At 39.3% G+C, this 21,945-nt stretch overlaps 1 protein-coding gene across 1 annotated transcript; it reads right to left on the minus strand.

Moving 5' to 3' along the window:
* Positions 1-2,200: 2,200 nt before the first annotated feature.
* On the minus strand, positions 2,201-7,910 carry LOC134643479 (bifunctional protein GlmU-like). Its single transcript, XM_063495857.1, has 3 exons — positions 7,813-7,910; positions 3,064-3,255; positions 2,201-2,975 (listed from the first exon to the last, which is right to left on the minus strand). Exons 1-3 carry the CDS (start codon positions 7,813-7,815, stop codon positions 2,715-2,717), a joined length of 456 nt encoding a protein of 151 aa, XP_063351927.1. The 5' UTR covers positions 7,816-7,910; the 3' UTR covers positions 2,201-2,714.
* Between the last annotated feature and the right edge of the window lie 14,035 nt (positions 7,911-21,945).

Here is a 21,945-nt window from a genome sequence, read left to right on the forward strand (position 1 = left end):
TGTACATTAGAAACACACTAGCAACTTGTGTCAGCTTCCCTCAGCGGTGACAGCAGCAGCTCGGATGTTTTGATCTGTGTGTGGGATTTGTCCAGCCCTCCGCCTCACGCTGTGACATTCAAACAGAGCTGCGTGTCATTAGCCTGGAAGATCTTTGACTGCAACATAAAAGCCGAAAGCGGGCTGATCAGCACCAGCTTCCCAGGGAGGGGGATGTCTGCTTGTGCCATAGGCCTGCGACCGCCACCACGGCTTCTCTTGTTTCCCCAAACAGGAGTCTGTTTTGCAGCCGACTTACAAATGACCAGGGTTGGTCTCGTTAGAAGTGAGGCGAAGAGGGGGCGGCTTAACAACACCAGAGTCCCCTGTTTTTATTGGGCTCATTACTGATGGATAACACAAGTAGAGGGACAAAAGGCAACAGGGAGGAGAATCCTCTAATGAGAAAAAGAGAGAAGATACTATCATCTGCACAAGGAGATTCACCTGAGTAGAGCGGGGTGTGTGTGTGCCTAGTTACCTGAGGTAGTTTTACTATCAGTCTATTCTTTCCGCCAGCTACCAAACATGTTTGCTTTTACAAAATGATTGTGCATCATGTTAAGCCAGGCGGTCTTTAAAACTGAAATTCTAAACAGCAATCATCTGAACACATTCTGTAAACTTTAGGTGGAATACTGCCCAGACACAAGGTCTAAAAACAAAAGCCATCAAAAATAAATCAGTAGATTAAAATCTGGCAGCATTCCCCAAATTCCCTGAAAGCCTAAAGTGGGATTTATATTACCATGCTGATGTCAATTTCTGTATCAAAAAGAGAGATTTGTGTGGGAATTCTGCCAATGCAGACACTATAGAAACAAATTGCAAACTGCGTGCTGACAGTGATGCAACAGTTTACCACAGAGTTCAGGAAGCACAGACAGAGGCCACAGTGGACAGTTTGGACTGTGTTGAACACTTGACTTCACTTCAGTTGACGAACTTCTTCCAATAATCGGACTTCTGTCTTCTCCACAGCTGGAGCTCAGATAAGGAACCAACCACAGTTCAAACAGAGTAGCCTATCCTGCTGGCTGTTCCATGCATCTTCAACACCCCCTCCTAGTGAATAGTTATATATGTATAGGGATTGTTGCACCTTTATCTTTTACATTGACTTCACTTAAGCTCTACAGGTGCAACCCATTCAATATTATGAATTCATAAAATAACAGTGTTGAAATGCTCGTGTTTGTGTGTTTTTAAAAGGTCAGCATGGGGACACATCGAGCCGCAGTGTGGGCACAAACACAGCAACCTGAACTCTGAAGCTGCGCACAGATTAAAGCCATCTCTCGGTCAAGCAAGAGACTCACAGTAGAAAGTAATTGGTGCCTCACAGCAGGATGCCAGACACAAACATTAATAAACAACAACTCTTACTTCTAAACTTGTTAGTCGGCGACATTTTAAAGAAGAACAGCAACATTTCTGTGTGGACGCACAGCGAGGGTACGTGAGAGCGAATAAAACAACGCTGGTGATGTTTAATCACCTCTGCCACATTAAGATGTGATTTAAAGCAACGAAAGAACGGAAGATCAAAAAGTGATATTTTAAATCCAGAACATCTGCTTTGCACGCCTGCATCGCCTTCTCATTTGTCAGGAAGGAAAACGAAGCTGCTTTAGTTGGATGTGTTAAACGGCCCCCTGCCCCCCTTGGGGGCGGGGGCACAGGGGCAGACCACCAACGCTTTTTTGGCCACCATGCTGCGTTGACGCGGACAAACAAAAGCACAAAGCTGCAGCGGGGACCCTTTGTAGCTCGACTTTAATGTGCCCCGCCTCTTTCTCCTGGAAGCAGCGCAGCTACTGTAAAGACCTGCAGAGCACAAGCGTGCAGGAGAAATGATCGCTCCTCTGTCCCGACGGTAACCAAACTGCTAGGGTTTGCATTTTTTTATTATTTGAGCACAAAACAAACAATTTTGAAATGCCTGCTGAGTATTTTACAAATGATCCCTTAGCCATCTCTGTGCAAAAAAACAACTTTAAACTCGTCTAACTTACATCAACTTTTAACCTTGTTTTTATGTGCACCATCAACTCCAGTAAAATGAGACGAAAACCTGCAAAAATACCTTAAATGATATATACAATGCAAAAATTCCTTTCAAGCAATCTTCAGGATTTAAGCCTTTAATGGTGCTCTTTCAACAAAGTCATCTCATTGCATCTTTGCAGTAATTTAACAGTCAGTATTTATTGAGACTATTTCTGCTAGATTTGGAAGAAAGTTTAGTTAATGTCACGTTCTTCTAGTTCAACATGAAGCATTGACTGAGTTTCTCAGAGTTAGCTTTCAGGATAGCTCATGATGAAGCTTCACCAGTCCCACAGTTTTGCTTTGTGGACAATAAAAAGCCTACGTAAGACCTGTCTTGATGTATGCTCAATCATCCAGGTAAGTAAATTCAAAAAAAAATTTTTTGAACAGAATCAACTTTTAGAATTTACATAAGAGCACATGATGTAAGTCCGATTTGTCATGTGTTGGGTACAGACAGATTCTTGAGGGACGATTGTTATGATGAGCTGATCGATGTTCTGTTAGCTGCCCTGCAGGTGTAAATGCTGCTGCTCAAATATTGCTGATAAGTTTTAAATTAATCTCTCAGATTCACAGACTAGATATTAAACGTAAAGATGAATGATTCCTGTACTTTTCATTCAGGTTGACTGGTTGGTCTGTGGTCGTGGTTGAACCACGAGCTCGGGGAAACCCGTTTGCTCATCCATCTCTCTGGTGAACTCCAGGTCTACCGCTTCACCAATGACCACTTCAGCTGTGGTGAACACCTCCAGGTCTCCCAGCACATGACCTCCCACTGTCTTGCCCTCAAAGTCTGAGAGGCTGATGTGGATGTGGGCATCTGGGTTGAGAGTGCCCACCAGGGAGACGATCTCAAAGTGCCCACTGAGGTGTACCACCTGAATTAAAAGTTTAAAAGCTGACATCATGACAAGCCCACGTGTCTCGGAGCTCTATAAATACAACCCAACATGCTGCTTCGACTACCTCGTTTGTTTTTGTTGCCGTGGCATTCGCCAGCCGCAGCGTCGCCTTGGTGAGGCTGCCGACACACGTGACTATGAACGGCGCTCGGAGACGCTTCTCCTCCACGAAAGCCTGCAGAGTTCCCAGCAGCTCCTGACCCGGGCGAACCCTGATCGCATGGACCTGGAGGGCCGATCCTGCTCCTGCTGAACTCTGGGAGATAAAGACAGAATTATTCCTGTGGTTTTCGTCTTTCTTCATTTAAAAAAGGGGGAATTAATTTATTAGGTCTTGAATCATGTCCTGTTTTATTTATGTTCTACAACTCAAACTCAGACTTTAAATAAATAAATAAGAAATTGTTCAAAAAACAGCAACAACAGAAATGTGCGTTATTCCAGAGTGGACAAAAATATCTCTTTTTTTGGTCTGTGTGTGTGAGTGTGTGTGTGTGTGTGTGTGTGGTCCATTCAGATCTTTAACAGGATCAGTGGCTTATCCAAACACCAGGCTGACCTCTGACCTCTGCGGGGGTGAAAGAGGGCGTCACGTGCAGCCAACATTAATGGAGCAGCTTTACAAAGAGCCTTTTTTAAGAAAACAGCCAGAGGAGGTGGAGCACACATCACATTACTTTACGTTTATTTACCCGACATGTTGACGAGCCAGACAGCGAACAAGCAGCCGTCTCGAGCTTTAACGAAAGGTCGGATTTGATTTTGTTTTAAGAGCAGGAGAAACTCCAGCTTGAGGACAAGCTGCTGTAAAATGTTGAAGCCACTCGGTCAGCTGAAATGTCAGTATTTAGGTGTGGAGTGACAGCAGCTTTACATTTTAGCTTTACAGTATTTACTTTTTGCCTTTTCAACAATTATCATGCTACTCTTATTAACAGACTACAAAACTGGGTCGACATCACTGGCACTGCTCTCAAATGGTTTTCTTCTTCAAATAAACAGATATTTCAGAATATATATTAATTGATGTATATTATCATCTGCACCTCTCGTATGTGGAGTGCCCCAGGGCTCAATCCATCGGCCAGTTCTGTTTCTTTATACATGTTACCCCTGAGCCAACCAATTAATGGTTTTATTGGAATCTCCTACCACTACTATGCAGATGACACACAGTTATATTTTTCTGTCAAGCCCAACAACCTCTCCTGCCTCAACGAGTCTTTGCCATTATTAATTGGATGTATTCTAATTTCTTCCATCTCAAATTCTTGGAAACCTGAGGTTCCAGTGCTCAGCCCAGACAGTTTCTCTAAGGAAGGTAGACAGTACAACAGCCCCCTCGCCAATAATATACAATCATCTGCTAAAACCTTGGTATCACTTTTGATCAGCACCTGAATTTTGAAAATCATATCTCAAAGGTTACCCAGTCTTGTTTCCTTCATCTGAGAAATATTGTGAAAGTCAAACTTCTAACTTCTACTAAGTCATCTTAAACTTTTAGTAAACACTTTAATTTTCTCCCATCTTGATTATTGCAATTCACTTTTCATGTGCAACTCTCGTGTTTTGAAAAGTGCTATATAAATAAAGGTATCATTATTATTGTTGTTATTATTATCTTAGCACTTTATAGCTATCATTTCATATCTTTACATAAAAAATCTAATATTCAATTACCTCCTTTTAGTGTTTACACTATCTGACATATTACCTGACAAAATCAGCAATTTATCTTTTAGATTTACCAAAGTGATGGATTTTGGGGGGCATCTGGGCACATGTACATTCATGAAAACAGAACAACATCACTTAGAAACAAATATGTGATTAAAAAAAAACCAAATCATCAGTAAAATGTCAGGTATATTTATGTTGTTTTTTTTTTAATGCAGCTTTTCCTAAAGCTAACCTTTGTTGTCTCAGTGTCTCTGTGGCGTCTCTTTCAGGGGAAGGAAAACGTTCTCATCAACTGTCATTAGATTGTAAATGTATACACGTGAATCACTTTTCCACTTATTTTCTGCCTTTTAAATTTTTATTAAACTTTTTTTCATTAAGTTTTGGAGCATCATCGTCCACTTGATGCTCTAAAGCTGAGTCAAGCCCCACAAACTCCCATGTTAAAATGTCCAACTTTACAGTAGCAATAAACACGTTTACAGCACGCTATAAAATTCTACTTTGGCCTCTGTGGACGGTTTCCTCCTTCACAAAATTTTTATGGGAGTTTTTCTTTTTTAATAACTCATCAATCAGAATACTGCTTAAGGCTTTTGTAAGTTAAGGGCATGGCTAGAATGGGTTAGATTTGAACCTTACAAAAACCCTACCAGTTCAATGGTTACCTGGTGGTTGATAAAAGGTTAAAGTCCAGCAGGGAGTTGCTGTATCGCAGTTTACAGATATCGACTATTACACATCTGTTGGCTTTTAATCAGGCGTGTGCTGAAACTTATTAATTACATATTTTATCTTAAGTAAACAATGGCTGACTTATTAGTAATAACATTTTTCCACATATTTGTGCAGCACTTTATCTGGTTATTTGTGCTTTATAAATAAACTTGACTTTCGCGGGCGTAAATACATAAAAAAAAAAAAGAAAAAAAAAAAAGATGTGATATGTTACTAAATATATTGTTGATCCAGTGATCTGTTTACCCCAGAAAGAAAACACTAAATATTCAGATAACTCGTGTCCAGTATCTCTCCACACACACACACACACACACACACACACACACACACACACACACACACACACACACACACGCACGAGATTTAACCCCAGTTGTTTCAGAATAAAAAAAATAAGTAAAAACTAAGATAAATCCACCCTGAAAGAAGTGTAGGAATCATGCTATGACTGTAAATGTAAAAATAAATTACAATGTGGCGTTCAAACTATGGTCTTGGCTTGCCCATGTGTCCTGTCCCTGAACACAAATCTCCAGATTAAAAAAACAATCTAATAAACTGCTTTCAGACTGTTACGTGTATTTATCTGAATGATCTTTTCACTATTTTTTTTTCTCTCTTTTGAATTTTAACAAAATGTTTTAGTTTTTTTTTTACTGAAAAATCTCAGTTTCACATGACGCTCCAAAACTGAGCCTCCCATGTTTAAATGTCCAACATTACAGTAGCAATAAACATGTTTACAGCCTGATATAAATTCTACTTTGGCCTCTATGAATAGTCTCCTTCATACATTTTTTACTGGAAGTTTATTTATTTATTTTTATTTGAATAATGGTAAGACTTAAAGTTCACCTATCTCACTAATCGTATCACTGAACTGGACTTTTCCACCATGTTTGTGGTTTTTGTGTCTTTTTAAAACAAATTTAATGAAACTGTCTGAAATTGTAGTTTTTATTACTTAGAACCTATGAACATGTGTGTTGCACAAAACAGCTGATAACTTACCAAATGGTAAATTAGCTAAGGTGTAGCTGATAATTTAACACTCAACCATCTCACATTACTTCAGTCACCTCTGGCTCACAAACGACTGTGTGTTACTGACGTCACGGTGGCTTCTTCCATTTTAATGTAAAGTCGGTAGCTTTGGCATCACTTTATATGTGGTTTTGCAGCAGAGATCAATGACAGGATCTTTACATGTGGTAAGCAGTTAAAAAAGCAAAACAAAAAAAACAGACCTAATATCACAGACTTAATATTTCATGGTTTCAAGTTGCCAGTCCTAAATTTGGAATCACTAATATCAGTGGTGTGACATCTATGACAGGGGTAAGAAACATACCAGTGATTCACAGGTTGTGATTTTCCTCTCACACACATTACTCTAACTTCTGTTAGGTAACATTTGGTTTTAAAACTTTAGTTCTCAGAAGGTTACAAAGCAGAACTGGCCCCAGCAGCGTGCTGATAAACTGATTCTGGCACAGGAGAGGAAAACCTCACAGAAACGAGGAAACCTCTTCCATTCACAGAAACAAAAGCAAAAAGCTAATTCTACCTGAAGTCAAATTTACAGCTGAACAGCTGTCTCTTTTAGAACAATTTAAAACAATTTTTTTAATAAATGTTATAAAATTATAAAAATAACAACACAATAAAAACAAATGAAATGACTATTATAATAACGTACTACTACTTACTTAAATTGTATTTATATAGCACCAAATCAAAAGAATAATTGCCTCAAGGCGATTTATAGTGAGTATGATCCTTTATACATATTAATTTTACATTTATTTGATGAAATGGTGACAATGTTGAGCGACGCACTCACATTTGCTGCAATTTTGCAAGCCGCTTTGCAACACACCGCCATCCCAGCATCTCCATTCATGCAGGTAGACAGAAAAATCTTTTGACTACAGTAGTCTTGACTGAACTCATATTTTTTCTAGGAGTACCAAACAGCCATAGGAGAGTCAGCAGTCATAAAGCCAGGTTATAAATATCATCAAATACCTTTATAACAGTGAGGCAGAGCATGTTCTGATAAAGTTTCATTTGGTTGTTCACAAACAAAAAAAGACCAACAGGGTCTGGTTTTTATACCTTAGGACTATGACTGTGGCTGGCAGAGCTCACCAGAGGGTCATGAGAAGTTTTTAGGCTGAGCTGAGTGTCTGCAGCTGCTGTGTGAGCCACAAAATAACTTTGACAAGTATCTTTTCTTTTACAAAATAAGGAGCTGGTGTAATTTTATGTTTTTAACTTTATATTTTTGGAGGAAGACAGAAACAAACCTGTCGGGGACATTTAAAGAAATTCACATGTATCTGCAGCTTTAAAAGGAACCAAAGGTGATGAAGTAGAAGAAACTTACCATTCTGCACTGCGCTGAGGATCCTGAGGGACTAAAGTTCAGGAAAACATTTAAAGCCACACACACGCAGGGCCATTACGCTGTGGCATGAACTGAGCATGCTCAGCAGCCAGAGAAACCTTCCAAACGTCTCACTTCCTGCTGAGTGTGGAGTTAGGGTTTTATTTTTCTTGTCCTTGACCGCCACCTGCTGGAGAATATGAAGCTCTGCATGGTGAAAATGATGACGGTGATGCAAATGAAATGAGAGAAGCTAAAAGAACAAAAAATAAACAGATAAAAAAAAATGCACACAATAAAAGAGAAACCCCAATTCTGAACTCAAAATATAAGATATAAGCTATACAATGCTTAACGAATTTATTACGAGGTCTATGCCAAAACCTTCCTAAGTTGTATTTAAATTGTAAAAATATTGGTAAGTACCAAAAAAGATTTTATATTTCTCTAATGGTTAATTCACCAGTATGCAAAAGCTCTGCAATCGAAATTGCATTTTTAATGCTCAAATATAATTATCTTTGTTATCTATGGATTTTCAAATTTACTGTTTTACAAAAAGGCAGAAAAAAATAAAACACATTATTATTTATTTCATTAAGATGCCAGATTACATTTAATTAGTTGAATTCCTGATGAGAAAATCAGTTTTAGTGGTTGGATGTTAGGTTTCTGAGACAGGTCTAGTGTAGAGGCTCAAATATGGGTATAAAAATATTATTTTAATTTTTCATTTACCTAATAAATGATACTTTGTTTGTTTTGGGGGAGTGCTTGTTTTAAAAATGTTTTTGACAGATCTGTAAAATATTTGTATAGCTGTCTTTTAATGACAGGTGGTCTAATAAATGTGTTAAATAAATGTGTTTTGCACTGAATTGAAAAATCCCAGCACTAATCGTGTCATTTTCTTGATGGAGAAACAAAATCCAGTGTTGGCCATCCTGATAAACATGCATATGCAGAATAACTTTAATAATTAAAATGCAGACCAGAAAAACATCATCATCTCTGTGTGATTGTAACTAAAAAAAAACCATCAGGTTTTTTAAAAAAAAGATCTTGAGTGGACCAAAATAAAAATAAATTAAAAAATAAAACAGGAATATTGTACACGTCATGTGTCAGTATATATATTTTTATCTTCATACTGTGTGATCTGCTTTAAGTATGTTTTTTTTTTAAATCCTTTATTTACTTTATTATTTTTCCATTCATATACAGTTCTGTTCTCTTGTAATTAAAACCCGAGCATGCCCCGAACGCTCTCTATTTAGAAATCTTGAACTTTTTCGTTTGTACCTCTAGATGGCGCTGGAGTTTGTGAAATGACTCCACAGAGACTCCCACATAGCTGCACATGCAGGATAATCTGAATACCTTTAACTCTTTGTACTGAAAAGACACACATAAATATTGTTTTTCTTTATAAAAGCGGCATGTGTGGAGATGCTCAGGGCAATACTCAGTGTAGGTGTAACTACAGCTGCTAACTGAGCTTTCTTCTACAACTGACTGGATGCAGGATGCTGCTGGGGAATTTAAACTGGTGACAGATTTTTTTTTTAAAGAAAAATGAGTTCAGAGTTTAATCCTCACTGATCCTATTAGGCTCTATGTAATTTTATTTTAAAGTGTGTGTCCTGATTGACTGTTTGCTGGAGCACATAATGATAAAATGTGCAAACTTCATGACAGTTTTGATTCTGTACCTGTATTTGCTCGTGCTAGGCAAGTTGCGTGTTATACTCAGGGTGACCAGATCTGCCCGAAAAAACTGAATTTGTATGAAAGAGTATATACAAAAAGTACAGGAAGCCAACTAGAGGACATATTCCTTAACAAAGGGAGGACAAGACTATACACAACCCACAAATTAACACCGTTGACACAGATGGGTACACGTAATCATCACAAGTGAAGACAATCAGAGATGGAGGACGCAAAACCCAAATCAAGACATAAGTGCAAACTTCCTAAGTAAAAGAGGAAATGACCAACCAAAGACACAGGGGAGCACAGAAGGACAGCGTGTGGAGAGGTGGGCGAGGGAAACACACAAAACTTTATTATCATGTGAACAATAATAAAGTTAAACAGGAACCAATACACCATGACTAGGATAGACTTTAAAGTAAAATAAAATAGGAATCAAATACTCAAGAAATAGAACTCATGACTTTACACACTACAACAACATTTATATTTATGTGGATATAGTACATATGTCCTTTGTTTAGCACACAGCACACTTTGTGAGTTATAAAGCTTTTTGCCAGTTTTCTACCAATAAATCAAAGTCAAAGTTGACCTTGAAGATGGTGAATATAAGGCAAATTTTCATGGACTGTTACTGTGACCTTGCTCTACACCCCATTTATTCAAAACACTCCTATCATGTTTACAGACAGAGCAACACGCAAGCAACACTACAAAAAACACAACCTCATGGCGGAAGTAACAAGAAAACAGAAACACAAAGACGTTCACCAAAAATCAAATACACAGAAAAGGGCCATGACACCAGGATCTGCTTTATTCACAGGCTGTTGAAGCGTTGCCTTTCAAAAATTACAGCCAGACAAATTGGGGCACATTGTGTGAGAGACGAGGGGCAGACAAAGAGTGACCCCAAAAAAGGATATGAACTAGAACTGGAAAAAGATCTTTGAGACTCAGCTGAATGTGTTATGGATCTGATTTAGTGGATATGTGTCAAAAAGGGGCGAAAAAAAAGCTCAGATTCTGTTTATCTTTATTAAAAAGCCACAAAGGGAGCAAAAGAGCAACAGAAGACAAGTGAAAAACACTTTTATTAATATTTGAGCAGGGATGACCAGAGCTGATCAAACTTTAACAATTGAAATACCTCCACAATGATTTTCTAGGTCTCAAACTGCACACAGTGATTACGAGATTACAAACACACAAACCGTGTATTTTTCAAAAAAAAAAAGGGGGGAGAATGCAAATCACGGGGATAAATCCACGGATGTATTTTGTCTGAATTTTCCGTGTAATAATGAGCAGATTAAATCAGAGCTGTGTCGGGACCCCTGGGAGCCAATGAGGCCATGCTCGGGCGATTATTTCAAGTAGAGGTGCTCACATGTAAATTCCCCCTGCGAGGGCGTGATTACTATCAGGTTACAGCGTCCATGGCAACAACCTGCAGCATACAGAGCAACATAATGAGTATGAGGTCAGAGCAGGACAATCTGTGGAGTCATTTCTCCTCTTTACTTTATTCACTTGTTCAGCATATGATGCAAAATCAGTCAAAAGTAGATAGATAGATAGATAGATAGATAGATAGATAGATAGATAGATAGATAGATAGATAGATAGATAGATAGATAGATAGATAGATAGATAGATAGATAGATAGATAGATAGATAGATAGATACCACTTATATCAAAGCTGTACTTCCTATTTTGCAGATTTTATAATATAAACTGGATGCAGGATGTTGTTGTATTATAGCTGAAGCTACCCAGCAGTATATGTGTAGCTAAACCCATCAGGCCTTTTTATCAGCTTTGAGAATAAAGCTTTAAACTGCACTAGTGAACCAAACTGCAAACATCTTTACAGACTGGGTTTTATCGTTAAAACAACGAACAGTGTTGGTATTTCTTCAGAATAGATCAGCAAAAATTCCTTCAAACTGCTGCTTTGTTTATTTGAATCATGCACTGGCCTCTTTAGAGCAAAACTCTGCACAGCTGCCGGTTCGGTGGCTGTTTGTGCTTTTCACAACTGCACTCTTAGACGCAGAATTAAGAGATAAACCTTCTCTTTAGAGGGCAACAATGGAGCTTCACAAAACTCAACTTTTCATTGTTTTGCCAAAGCTTCCCTTTAATAGGATTTGGGCATTAAATCAGTATTTTTGGCAAATATGTGTGTGTTTACAGGAGTGTGTGTGTGTGTATGTGTGTGTCTGTGTGTGTCCGTGTGTGTGAACTAATTAGGACCAGCAATTACCCCAAACTGTGGCTGCGTCTCCTGCTGAAGGAGGGGGTGAATGGAGGAGGTTTAGGGCAACAATGGCAGACTGTCACTGACAACGCTGCCATGCATGACAGATGCATGTGGACACGGCAGACAAAGGCACGGCTGGCCGGGCCTGTGTGTGTATGTAGAGGGTGTGTGTGTAACGAGGGTGTGTGTTGGGGGGTGGGGGTCAGCTTGTGTCCGATGCAGAAGAAGTAGAGGAGCGCTACTGACGGTTCAGGCATCGTTCCACAGCACCAGCAGCTCCCAGCAGCCCCTGCTGCCTCAGCCTTAACCACCTTGCCCACCACACACACAAACACCACAGAGCTGTCAAACTCCCAGCAGCCCCTGCTGCAGCTCAGCCTACTAATGAAGGTACAACTCTGTGTTCATCATAATATCATAAACATGTTCTGTGCAGTGCTTCAGTCCAGATACCATCATACTGTCATTCCATCGACTGTAAACCTGATTCAGTTCAATAAAATGATTTTACATTCAGCAACAGTTCAAAAAAAGCATCATCTCAAGACACTCTCTATTATTATCTCACTATTATTATATATAAGAGACAGAACATCAAAAATGAGATGGTCCCCTATGAGGATCACTTGGAGACAGTGGGAATAAAAAAACGCCCTTTTAACAGGAAGTTGTCTCCAACAGAACCAGGCTCAAGGATCCGCAGTCCCTTGCTTTCACCATTGGAAGTATACAAGTTGAACATAATTCTGAATCAGGAAAAATGAAGCCAATGCAAAAGTGCCTTAAAGCTTCATTCTGTCTAATGACCAGCAGGGGGATATAACTGTGCCTGCAAACATTTTCCCTCTATAACGACCTCAGTCAACCCTTTTCTGACAATTTTACGAGTTCAGTAAAATTCAGGCTGGTGGTGGCACACAGGTCACCACAGTGTAAATAGACCATAGATTACAAAATAAATCAACAGAAACACAACATCATGGTAAAGACCATCAGGTTAAAATTCAGCTGCTGTCACATTTTCAGAACTCTTTGAAGAGTCTCAACAACATACAAGCCGCTGACAGTCATGAGTAAACAGGACAGTTTCTTTCTGTGATCACACAAAAATAAAGTTAATTTCTTTTTTATACTATTTCACATTTTGTCATCATACCAAGCCAGAACATGTGTGAAGCTCCAAAGGTCAGAGAAACATATTTCCCCTCCAAACACACACACACACACACACACACACACACACACACACACACACACACACACACACACACACACACACACACACACACACACACACAGACGCCCTTAATGATGTTGGAGTTTATTCAACGAGCTCATTAGAGCTTTTGGCCACACTTGGTCCCCCCTGCTGCTTCTTGTTAATTCAGCTCATACTGGCACAGTTCGTCCTCAGTCGTTAACTTTTTACCATGATGTCACATCGCATCCCAATTCTCTAATTAAAAGGAGCAGTCCAATAATTTCAAGGTCAAACGCTGCTCTGCTGTCACCCTATCACAGAGTCAGAGAGGTCGCCTTACATAAAACAGTGCTGAAGGTGAGACGTACAATAAGTAACTCATATTACTGCACATCAGCAGTCAAATTCATTGAGGGCTGCACTGGGATATGGAAAGATGCATACCATTTATTGATGTGTTTAACTTCGCAATTAGCCAACAAGCAAAGTTGAATAACCTTAAACCTTCAGAATATCTATTCAAGCAAAATGAAGCTTGAAGGCAACTCACAAGAACCTGAACTTTACCATCAGTGTGTGTAAAAGCAAAGTAATGAAGCATTAAGGCTACGTCCACACTAGCCCGGATAGATTTGAAAACGGCATTTTCGTCTGAAAACGCTCCGTGTCCACACTATCGTTTTCAGTCGTTTTCACAGAGTTGTGCGTCCACATTGAAACGGCCCAAAACGCTTACGTTCCAGTCCTGCGCATGCGCAAAAGCGAGTGAGAATTAAATAATTTGAAGAATAATTATCTGGAGCATGTACAAACTGATATTAATCTTTTTTAGGGCTGTCAAAATTGAGAGCAATCACAACAACTGCTGTATAATGCCCTCCGCTATCTTTGTTTAATTGGTCACATGACTACATCACATGACTAAAATGCGTCATCGTTTTAGAAAGTCTGCGTTTTCGAGCGTCTACATTGCGACGGGGCAGCTCCGTTTTCGAGAGTGTTTTCAAAACGCTGCGTTTTTCCTTGAGGAAAACGCCGTGTGGACGGGAGGCCAAAACGATGCGTTTTCAAACGAAAACTCATTAGTGTGGACGTAGCCTAAGACGGAGGAAGTTTGGCAGGAAAGAAATAAAGAATAATAAAGGCAGAAATCATCTCAAACACTTTGCCTATTTTTGACTTCCTGAATCATGTTTCCTGTTTGTGGCTCCATTCTTTGCTGGTGTGTGATTTAAAACATTATCATCCAAATTATGCTTTTTTTAAACAGAAGTTATCTCGTGGCAGGTTACTTGTTTTGTCATCTCACTACGAATTTTCTCTCTTCAGCTTCCCTGAATCAGCTAGTGTGTCATCTTGCAGGGGCTGTGGGTGGATCACAGCTACAGCCTGACTGGATCATTTAGTAAGTACCCAGAGTGATATATTTATGTTTCTCGTAAACGCAGATAGATGGAAATGTTAAATTCAGCATTAGTAGAGAGAATATTTCTGTCTGTGCTGGTATTCATTCAGCCTTCTTTAAGATCATTTCTATCTATTTTTTTTTTGTCTGAACTGATAGTCTGAACAGATGTTAATGCTCTTTGTGCTAAGGTTTTTTAATATTAGGCTATAGGAATAAAAAACAGACCCCAGTGCATAGACTAAAATACAAGAAGAGACACACATACTCAAACATGCACGTATATCTAAGGACTTACATATGTCTGCAGATGCTGTTCAGTCATGCTAACACACACACAGTCAGTAGCACACTGTGTTGCACAGTGGCTGTAATTACTTCACACATACACACATTTCCCAAGTGGTACCTGACACACACAGCTGCCTGCAGCTCAGACATGTTCATACATGTCATTCCAACTGCTGCTGAATGGGAGCTCAGACAAAAACATCCAAACGCACACACACACACGCACACAGACTCAGAAAGTTAAACCAGTATCAATTTAAACATTAGACCACAGAGATAATTTGACTCTGTAAAGTGAGAACATTTACAAAGTGATGTTTTTTTCAAAACTTCAATGATTTTAAGTGTGGACAGTCTCAAACATGAGGAACGGTTAACAGGGTTGATTTTATTTGATGTGAATGTGATTTTTCCCAGGCATTATTTGAAACTAACCATTTTTATGGTCTTATGTGAGCTGCTGGATCATTCCTTATGAAATGAGTCAAGTCTGAGAAACGTTCCCACACGAACAGCCTTAAATCAGCTACAATATCACATATAAAGAAGCCATGCAAGGTTTAACCTTTATACTACTATTTGTTCCTTCTTACAGACTCTGAAGCTGTAGAGTTGGTTAAATGTAAATATGGCCCCTTTTTAATTCACAGTAAATATTGTCAGATAATCACCTAGGGCTCCAAATTTCTGAGTGTTAGAAAATGACTGTAACACATACAGAATCGTGGCTAGAAGACAAATGTAGATAAAATGAGATCTTTTATATGCTACAACTTGTTTTGAGGAGCTAAGTGTCCCTATATGATGATATAAACCATGAAAGTTTGCCAAAATAACACTATTTCAATTTTTTTTTTAGTAAAATATGAGAAAATAGAAAGAAACATCCAGGGTACCAAAGCTGGTTTCTGTTCCTTTACATCATACATCATGAAACTGGTATTACTGTTCAAAGTATGATTTATGGTGCTCATAGTTTGTCATAGAAGAAGAAAATCTTGCCCCACAGAATTTTTTAAAAAACATTAATTTAACTTTGTTTTTCAAGTCTATGATGTTATAAGGGATGGGGTGTCAAACATAAGCCCTGAAGGCCAGAATAGGCCCGGCAAAGCTTCAATCTGGCCCACTGGATGGCGCTGGAAAATGTGAAGGAAGGCATAAGCTGTGTCCAAATTCATGGGCTGCATTCTCCTGAGGACCCGGCCTTTGCGGTCTACGTGGGCCGGGTCCTCAGAAGGTCGGGTAGGTCAGAAGTAAACGGCTGGGGAAATTGGACGGTCTAGCCTTCTGATTAGCATCACTGTCTCGGTGGAGTTTAATAAACTCGGCCGTCTGCTCCTTGCTATCTAAAATATAACAGGACACTGGCGGTAATTCTCGACCATCTCACACTTCTGTTTAATCAGTTTTCTGTTTGACATTTATTCAGCTGTGTGAAAACCAAGGAGGAACCCACCCAGAGGATTAATAAAGTTTTATTTTATTTTATCTAATCTAATCTAATCTGATCTAATCTAATAACTTTAATCTCAGGCAAACCGATTTACTCACGAACAAATAAAACACTGAAAAAAAGACAAACAATAACATTTTTAGGTTGTCTAAGTGACTTATATATTACGTTTAACCTGAGTAGCAAAAGTCCGCGGTGATCTGAAAATGATGTGCCGGGAGTTGTGCCGTTCTCAGCGGCTCTAGTGACCCTCGAGCTCTCGGCTAGCTATCGAGCTGGTGGGTAACAGACGTCTCCGAAAACGTCGAAGCACTTTTGCAAATATGCGATATCTTGATAAACCGAGCAGATATTTGAAGTTTACACACTCACATTCTCGCCTGAAAATATGGTAAAAGTTTATTTTGTGACCCAGAAAGATTAATAAGAGTAATTTTAAAACTTAGTAGCGGTCGCCATTGCTGGAAACTGGAGTTTGGCTGGGCCGCGCTATGAATTCTGGGATATGGTGGGCCACGAAGGACACACCCGACCCATCCTTCAAATTCGGGGAAAAGGAGGACGCATTTGTCGGCTGCATTCGGAGGAGTCTATGAATTTGGACAGCCTTCGGCGCGTCGCTGTGAAGTAATCGGTCTACAAATGCGTCCTCAGGAGGATGCAGCCCATGAATTTGGACACAGCTATAATCTTTAGCCGCTTTTCCGTTAGTACCTACTTGGGTCGACTCGCCACGGACACGACTAGGATTGACTGAACAACCCAGTAGTACTTTGTTTGCGTGCTTGTCGTCATAGCAATATGTCTGCGCGTCCCACGACATATGGGACATGAACGCTACAACAAAGGTGGACGTCGAAGCAAATATATACCTTCTGCTCGCTCTGTAGCATTTCGTCACACTCGGGGAATACTGCGTTGTTTTTTTGTAGCTTTTCACGATTTTCTTGAACAAGATGCTCTCATGACTCATCGAGTGACACTACTGATCAGCCAATCGGTGGCATGCAGTCTAACAACGTCAAATTGTAGTACCTGTTTGGATCACTTAGAACAACGGCAGAGCAGGTAGTAAAAAAGTGCTTGGTACCAGGAACTATGACCTAATGGAAAATTTTGGACACCGCGGCAAACCATGTCTAGTCGATCCGATCCGAACTTTTGAACATCTAACTTCTCTGTCTATTCTATCAGTTTTATCATTTTTCCCACTGATAAAGACCTTTCCCATGGCCATTTATGCTACACCAAAGCAATTCAGTAAAAAAATAAACAATTAAATGACAGAAACGTTCCTGTTTTTTTACTATCTTCTGATTTTACACATTTATTTCGTACAATTGAAGCACAAAGACATTCTGATAGATTTCTTTCATTTACTACAACAGAATTTCTTAATCATGTTGAAAAACTGAGATGTGCTGTTGAAATTGTACTTTTTAATATTAAGGCTTAGCCTTTTTTTAAAAAACAAAACAAAACTAAACTCCTTTTTATAAGGGCTCCAAAAATGTGACATAAAAAGCACCAGATTTCAATCAAACCACTTTGAGGCTGGGGCAGAGATACCATTACTGTGGAACTTCTGGTCACCCGTGTCAAAGTATCCATCATGCCACATACAGGCTGATTTTTATCTGCAATCTTTTGGAGTTTGATGACATTTATAGACAGTAAAAAAATAACAAACCTTAGATATGAAGACCAAAGCACATGGACACAATTCTTAAAAGATGGACCATTAGTAAAACATTGATTTAGACCCTACTTTTGATGATGACAGCATTTTTGACCATGCAATAACTTTTTTTTTTTTTACTTAAAAAGGATGGAAACTGCAGTTTCCTTTCTCTTTCACTTGATATCTGCACTGTCTTTGTCATTTCGAGTGTGCAGCTTTCTCCCCCATCCTTGTGAATTTATTGGCCTCACACCTCTGAAAAATCATTCCCCACCCTCCCAACCCCCATTTTTCAGGAGGTTCCACATTCTTTTGAAGAGGACCAGTAGCTGCTGGACGGACCTCTGTTCTGATTAAAGACCGAGATTAAGGAGTGGTGACCTTTTGTTATCATTGGATTCATCCTCCACGCCTCCTGAAATCAATAGACGCCTCTGTAGGCTTTCACACATCCATCTACTCTCACAGATCAATCCCTCTACAATCCTCTCCAGCCCTCAGCAGGAGCACTGGGGGCTTTTAAGGTGAAATTATGTGGTAGTGCTTCTTGCTGCTGGTGGTAGTAGCGGTGGTGGTTCGGGAGGAAGTAATATGCCGACTTCAGGGCTTTCTATCACACCAAAATTGCTCTTCGTATTGATGCTACTATTAACGCTACCCTCGGCAAAGGCCCAAGCCATTAAAGCTTGCGGCCAGCACAGCACAAGATTGACTATGATAATGGAGCTGCTGTGAGCCTATTAGAGCCCAGTGTGGTTCAACCGCCCTCCACTGCAGGTGAGCTGAAGGGCGGAGAGCAAGCACTGCAAAAAATATCCCTCTCAGAAGCTCATACTGGCTTGAATTGAGAGACAAATTGTTGCTTTTAACATGTTTCTGCCAGATTGTATATGTTCATTAGCCAAGTATAACCAGAGAGAAGGATTATAGAGAACATGGAAAGGTTATGACTTTTTAAAAAATTAACTGCTGGATGTTACAAGTTTGTTTTGTTTTTTTTTAAACTCCCTGTTCAAGACAGATTAACTGACGAAATTTGCTTTAACAGGAAAAAATAAGACTGGTATAGCTCCTGTGATTGCAAAAAAAAAAGTCAGACTACATAGAAGTCAATGAGAAAAGTCTCTTCTCTTTACTTGATTCACACTCTCAACGATGAGTCTTAGTTGGAAGGTTTTAGGGTGATTTAATATAACAGGATGTTAATTTTGCAAAAGATCGTCCCATTTACACTCAAAAAGAGGATGAACTAGGTTATGTTCTAAACCCTCAATGTAACACCATGATATCACAGTGTGGTTTCAAAGCCTCAAGATGAGCGCTATGAAACCTTATGTAGCAAGTAGGGAGTAACTTAGAAAGGTAAAGACACTGTATGCATACCCTGCTTTATCTTGCATTATGACACTAATTGGGACCATAATATACTAAATAAACATCATGTATTCAATAAGACTTGAGATTAGCAACTAAGACCATATAAAAGAAAAGAAGAAAAAAGATACATTTTTAAAAGTGACAATGAATTTCAAAGAGTAGAAACAGACGATTTGAAATTGTCGATTGTCCTCCCTCCTCTGGCCACCCCCCCCCCCCCCCCCCTCCCCCCATCCTTCTCTGCTTTCCCTGCTGCCTGGCTTAAGCTAATCCCATTATCAGTGAGGCGGCCTGACGCTGATGTGGCCTGCTAACTGACCAGCTGCTCCGAGTCTGGCCACCACAACACACACTGCAAAAAATGTTGGACAGCTAAAGTCACACCATCAGCCATAAAGCTGTGTGAAGAATCAGAAAATGGCACTGAACTGAGTACTGAGCTCCAGAAGATGAGAAGAAAAGTGTTTGCTTGAAGGAAAAGGAAACCTCAAAGTTAGCCTGTAGAAATGAAATATCTCAGAAAGGAAAGACAACCCTGTGGTACAAACTCTGATTGCTAATGCCTCACATTAATGCGGGTATGAAACCTGGAGTTCCACAGGGGTCTATTTTGAGCCCTGTTATTTTTTGTTTCTTTTTCATGGTCCCTTTGGGTCAAATTGTTAATCAACATAACACGTCTTTTTGCTACTATGCAGATGATTTACAATTGTATGGACCTTTGAATACTGGAAATCACTGTTCCACAATGAGCATTCTTAAGGAACAACATTTTGGATATTAAAACCGGATGTTGTGGAAGTCACCTTGGTCAGTGCTCTTTCTTTTATCTTCCACATAAATAATATTTCATATTCATCCAACTTCCACCTATGCATCACAGCACATCACCTCCTGTTTGAACTTGTAACAGGCTCAAAAGAACCCCTTAAATGACGCCAAATGGTACAGAACCCCCCCGGATCTGCTGACCATGTTATACCCATTCTCATCCAGCTTCAGTAACTTGGCACTCCCATATCTTTCAGACCTATCCTTACACCCCAGGGGTGAGCTTGCCCTACACTGTTTGTTTTATAGGTTTTACAATCATATTATTCCTAGATTTCAAACCTCTTTAAATACGGTTCTGGTTGTTAATTTGTGTTCTAAGCTGACCTTGAGAAAGGTGCCAACAAATAAAATATTACAGTTAAAGGAGTCCTTTTTGCACTCCTTTAACTGTAAGAAGGTCATATTGTTTGGCTGTCCACTATTAACTGAGAGGCTGAAGGATAACCTGGGCTCTTTAACTCCTTTTATTGAAACAGAGGTTTTAAAGCTTTTGGATAATCTATAAAACAATTCTGAAACTCAACAAACAAATTAACACTGTGGTTTAATAATCTCCAGACTAAAATCTGTTTTACACCATCAGATCTGGAAAAGGTTATGCATGCATTTGTTACATCTAAGCCAGACTACTGTAATGCACTACATGCTGGAGTTAGTCAGTCTTCTGTTGTTTGTTACAGTCAGTCCAAAATGCTGCAGCCAGATTACAGACTGTGACAAAAAACAGACATCACATAAATCTGCATTGGCTCTCTGTGCATTACAGAATCTGGGATAAAATGCCACTTTTTCTGTTTAAAGCCTTAAACGGTCTTCCACCTTCATATGTGGCAGATATGCTGCATCCATACACTCCCTCAGGATTATTAAGGTCTGCATCCAAGTCATTCTTGACCATCCTGTGGTCGAAGCTTAGTTCAAAAGGGCGTCGGGCCTTTGCTGTTGTTTCACCAAGATTCTGGATTGATCCCCCAAGAGACCTCAGACAAGCATGAGCTGTGAGTGTCTTTAAATCCGAGCTGAAAACATTCCTTTTTGTCAAGCTTTTGGAAGAGCCCGATCTCTGAGGCTGTCGTTGGAGAGCAGGTTGTTGTGCTTTTTACAGTTTATCTAAAAAGTGTGAATGTGTGAAGTTTTAGGAACCCTTTTTTCATTTATTTCATTTTTAAAGTGCTTTGGTTTAAAGTGCGCTATAAAAATAAAACATATTTACTTTTAGTTGCAATTTTAAAAAGAAAATGATATTATTATAGAAGCATAGTACTGCTTATTAAGCATGACAAAAATGAGTATGGTGCTAAAAGGTTGCTACAGTTGCAGCAATTCAGTTTATGAAATTTCATCCTGTTTAGATAGTCCATGATCAGCTGTAAAGGATATTACTGCACAGTGGAATCATTTAGGAACCACAGCAACAGTCCCAAAATGGCAGACCATGTAAAGTTACAGAGTGGGGCTGTGCTGAGGCCCGAAGTGTTTAAAAATCTGCAGAGCTCCAAACCTCCTCTGGCATTAAAATCAGCAGGAAAACTCTCAGCCAGGAGCTTCATTTCATGGGTTTTTATGGCCAAGGAACTCCTGTAGGTGTAATATGAAGGTGGCCTACTGTTTATGTCCATATAGTCTACTTCAGCTTCAGTTTTATAATGTGAGAAGAAGTATATTTATATCTTTATATTGACAGCTTATGAGCTGGGCTATTAACTGAAAACATAAACTATGAAAAACAACTTTATGATGTTTCACGATATCACCAACAGGAACAATACTAAATAAGCAAACAAAAACTATTTGCTTTCCTTTGTTTATCTGAGGTTTTTTCTCTATTACCAGTAAAATTCCTTCAAAATAAAAGCACCAAATGGGTCCGGCCTTATGAAAACAAACATGAAATCAGTGTAC

The sequence above is a fragment of the Pelmatolapia mariae genome, linkage group LG15 (assembly GCF_036321145.2).
Source record: "Pelmatolapia mariae isolate MD_Pm_ZW linkage group LG15, Pm_UMD_F_2, whole genome shotgun sequence".
NCBI lineage: Eukaryota > Metazoa > Chordata > Actinopteri > Cichliformes > Cichlidae > Pelmatolapia > Pelmatolapia mariae.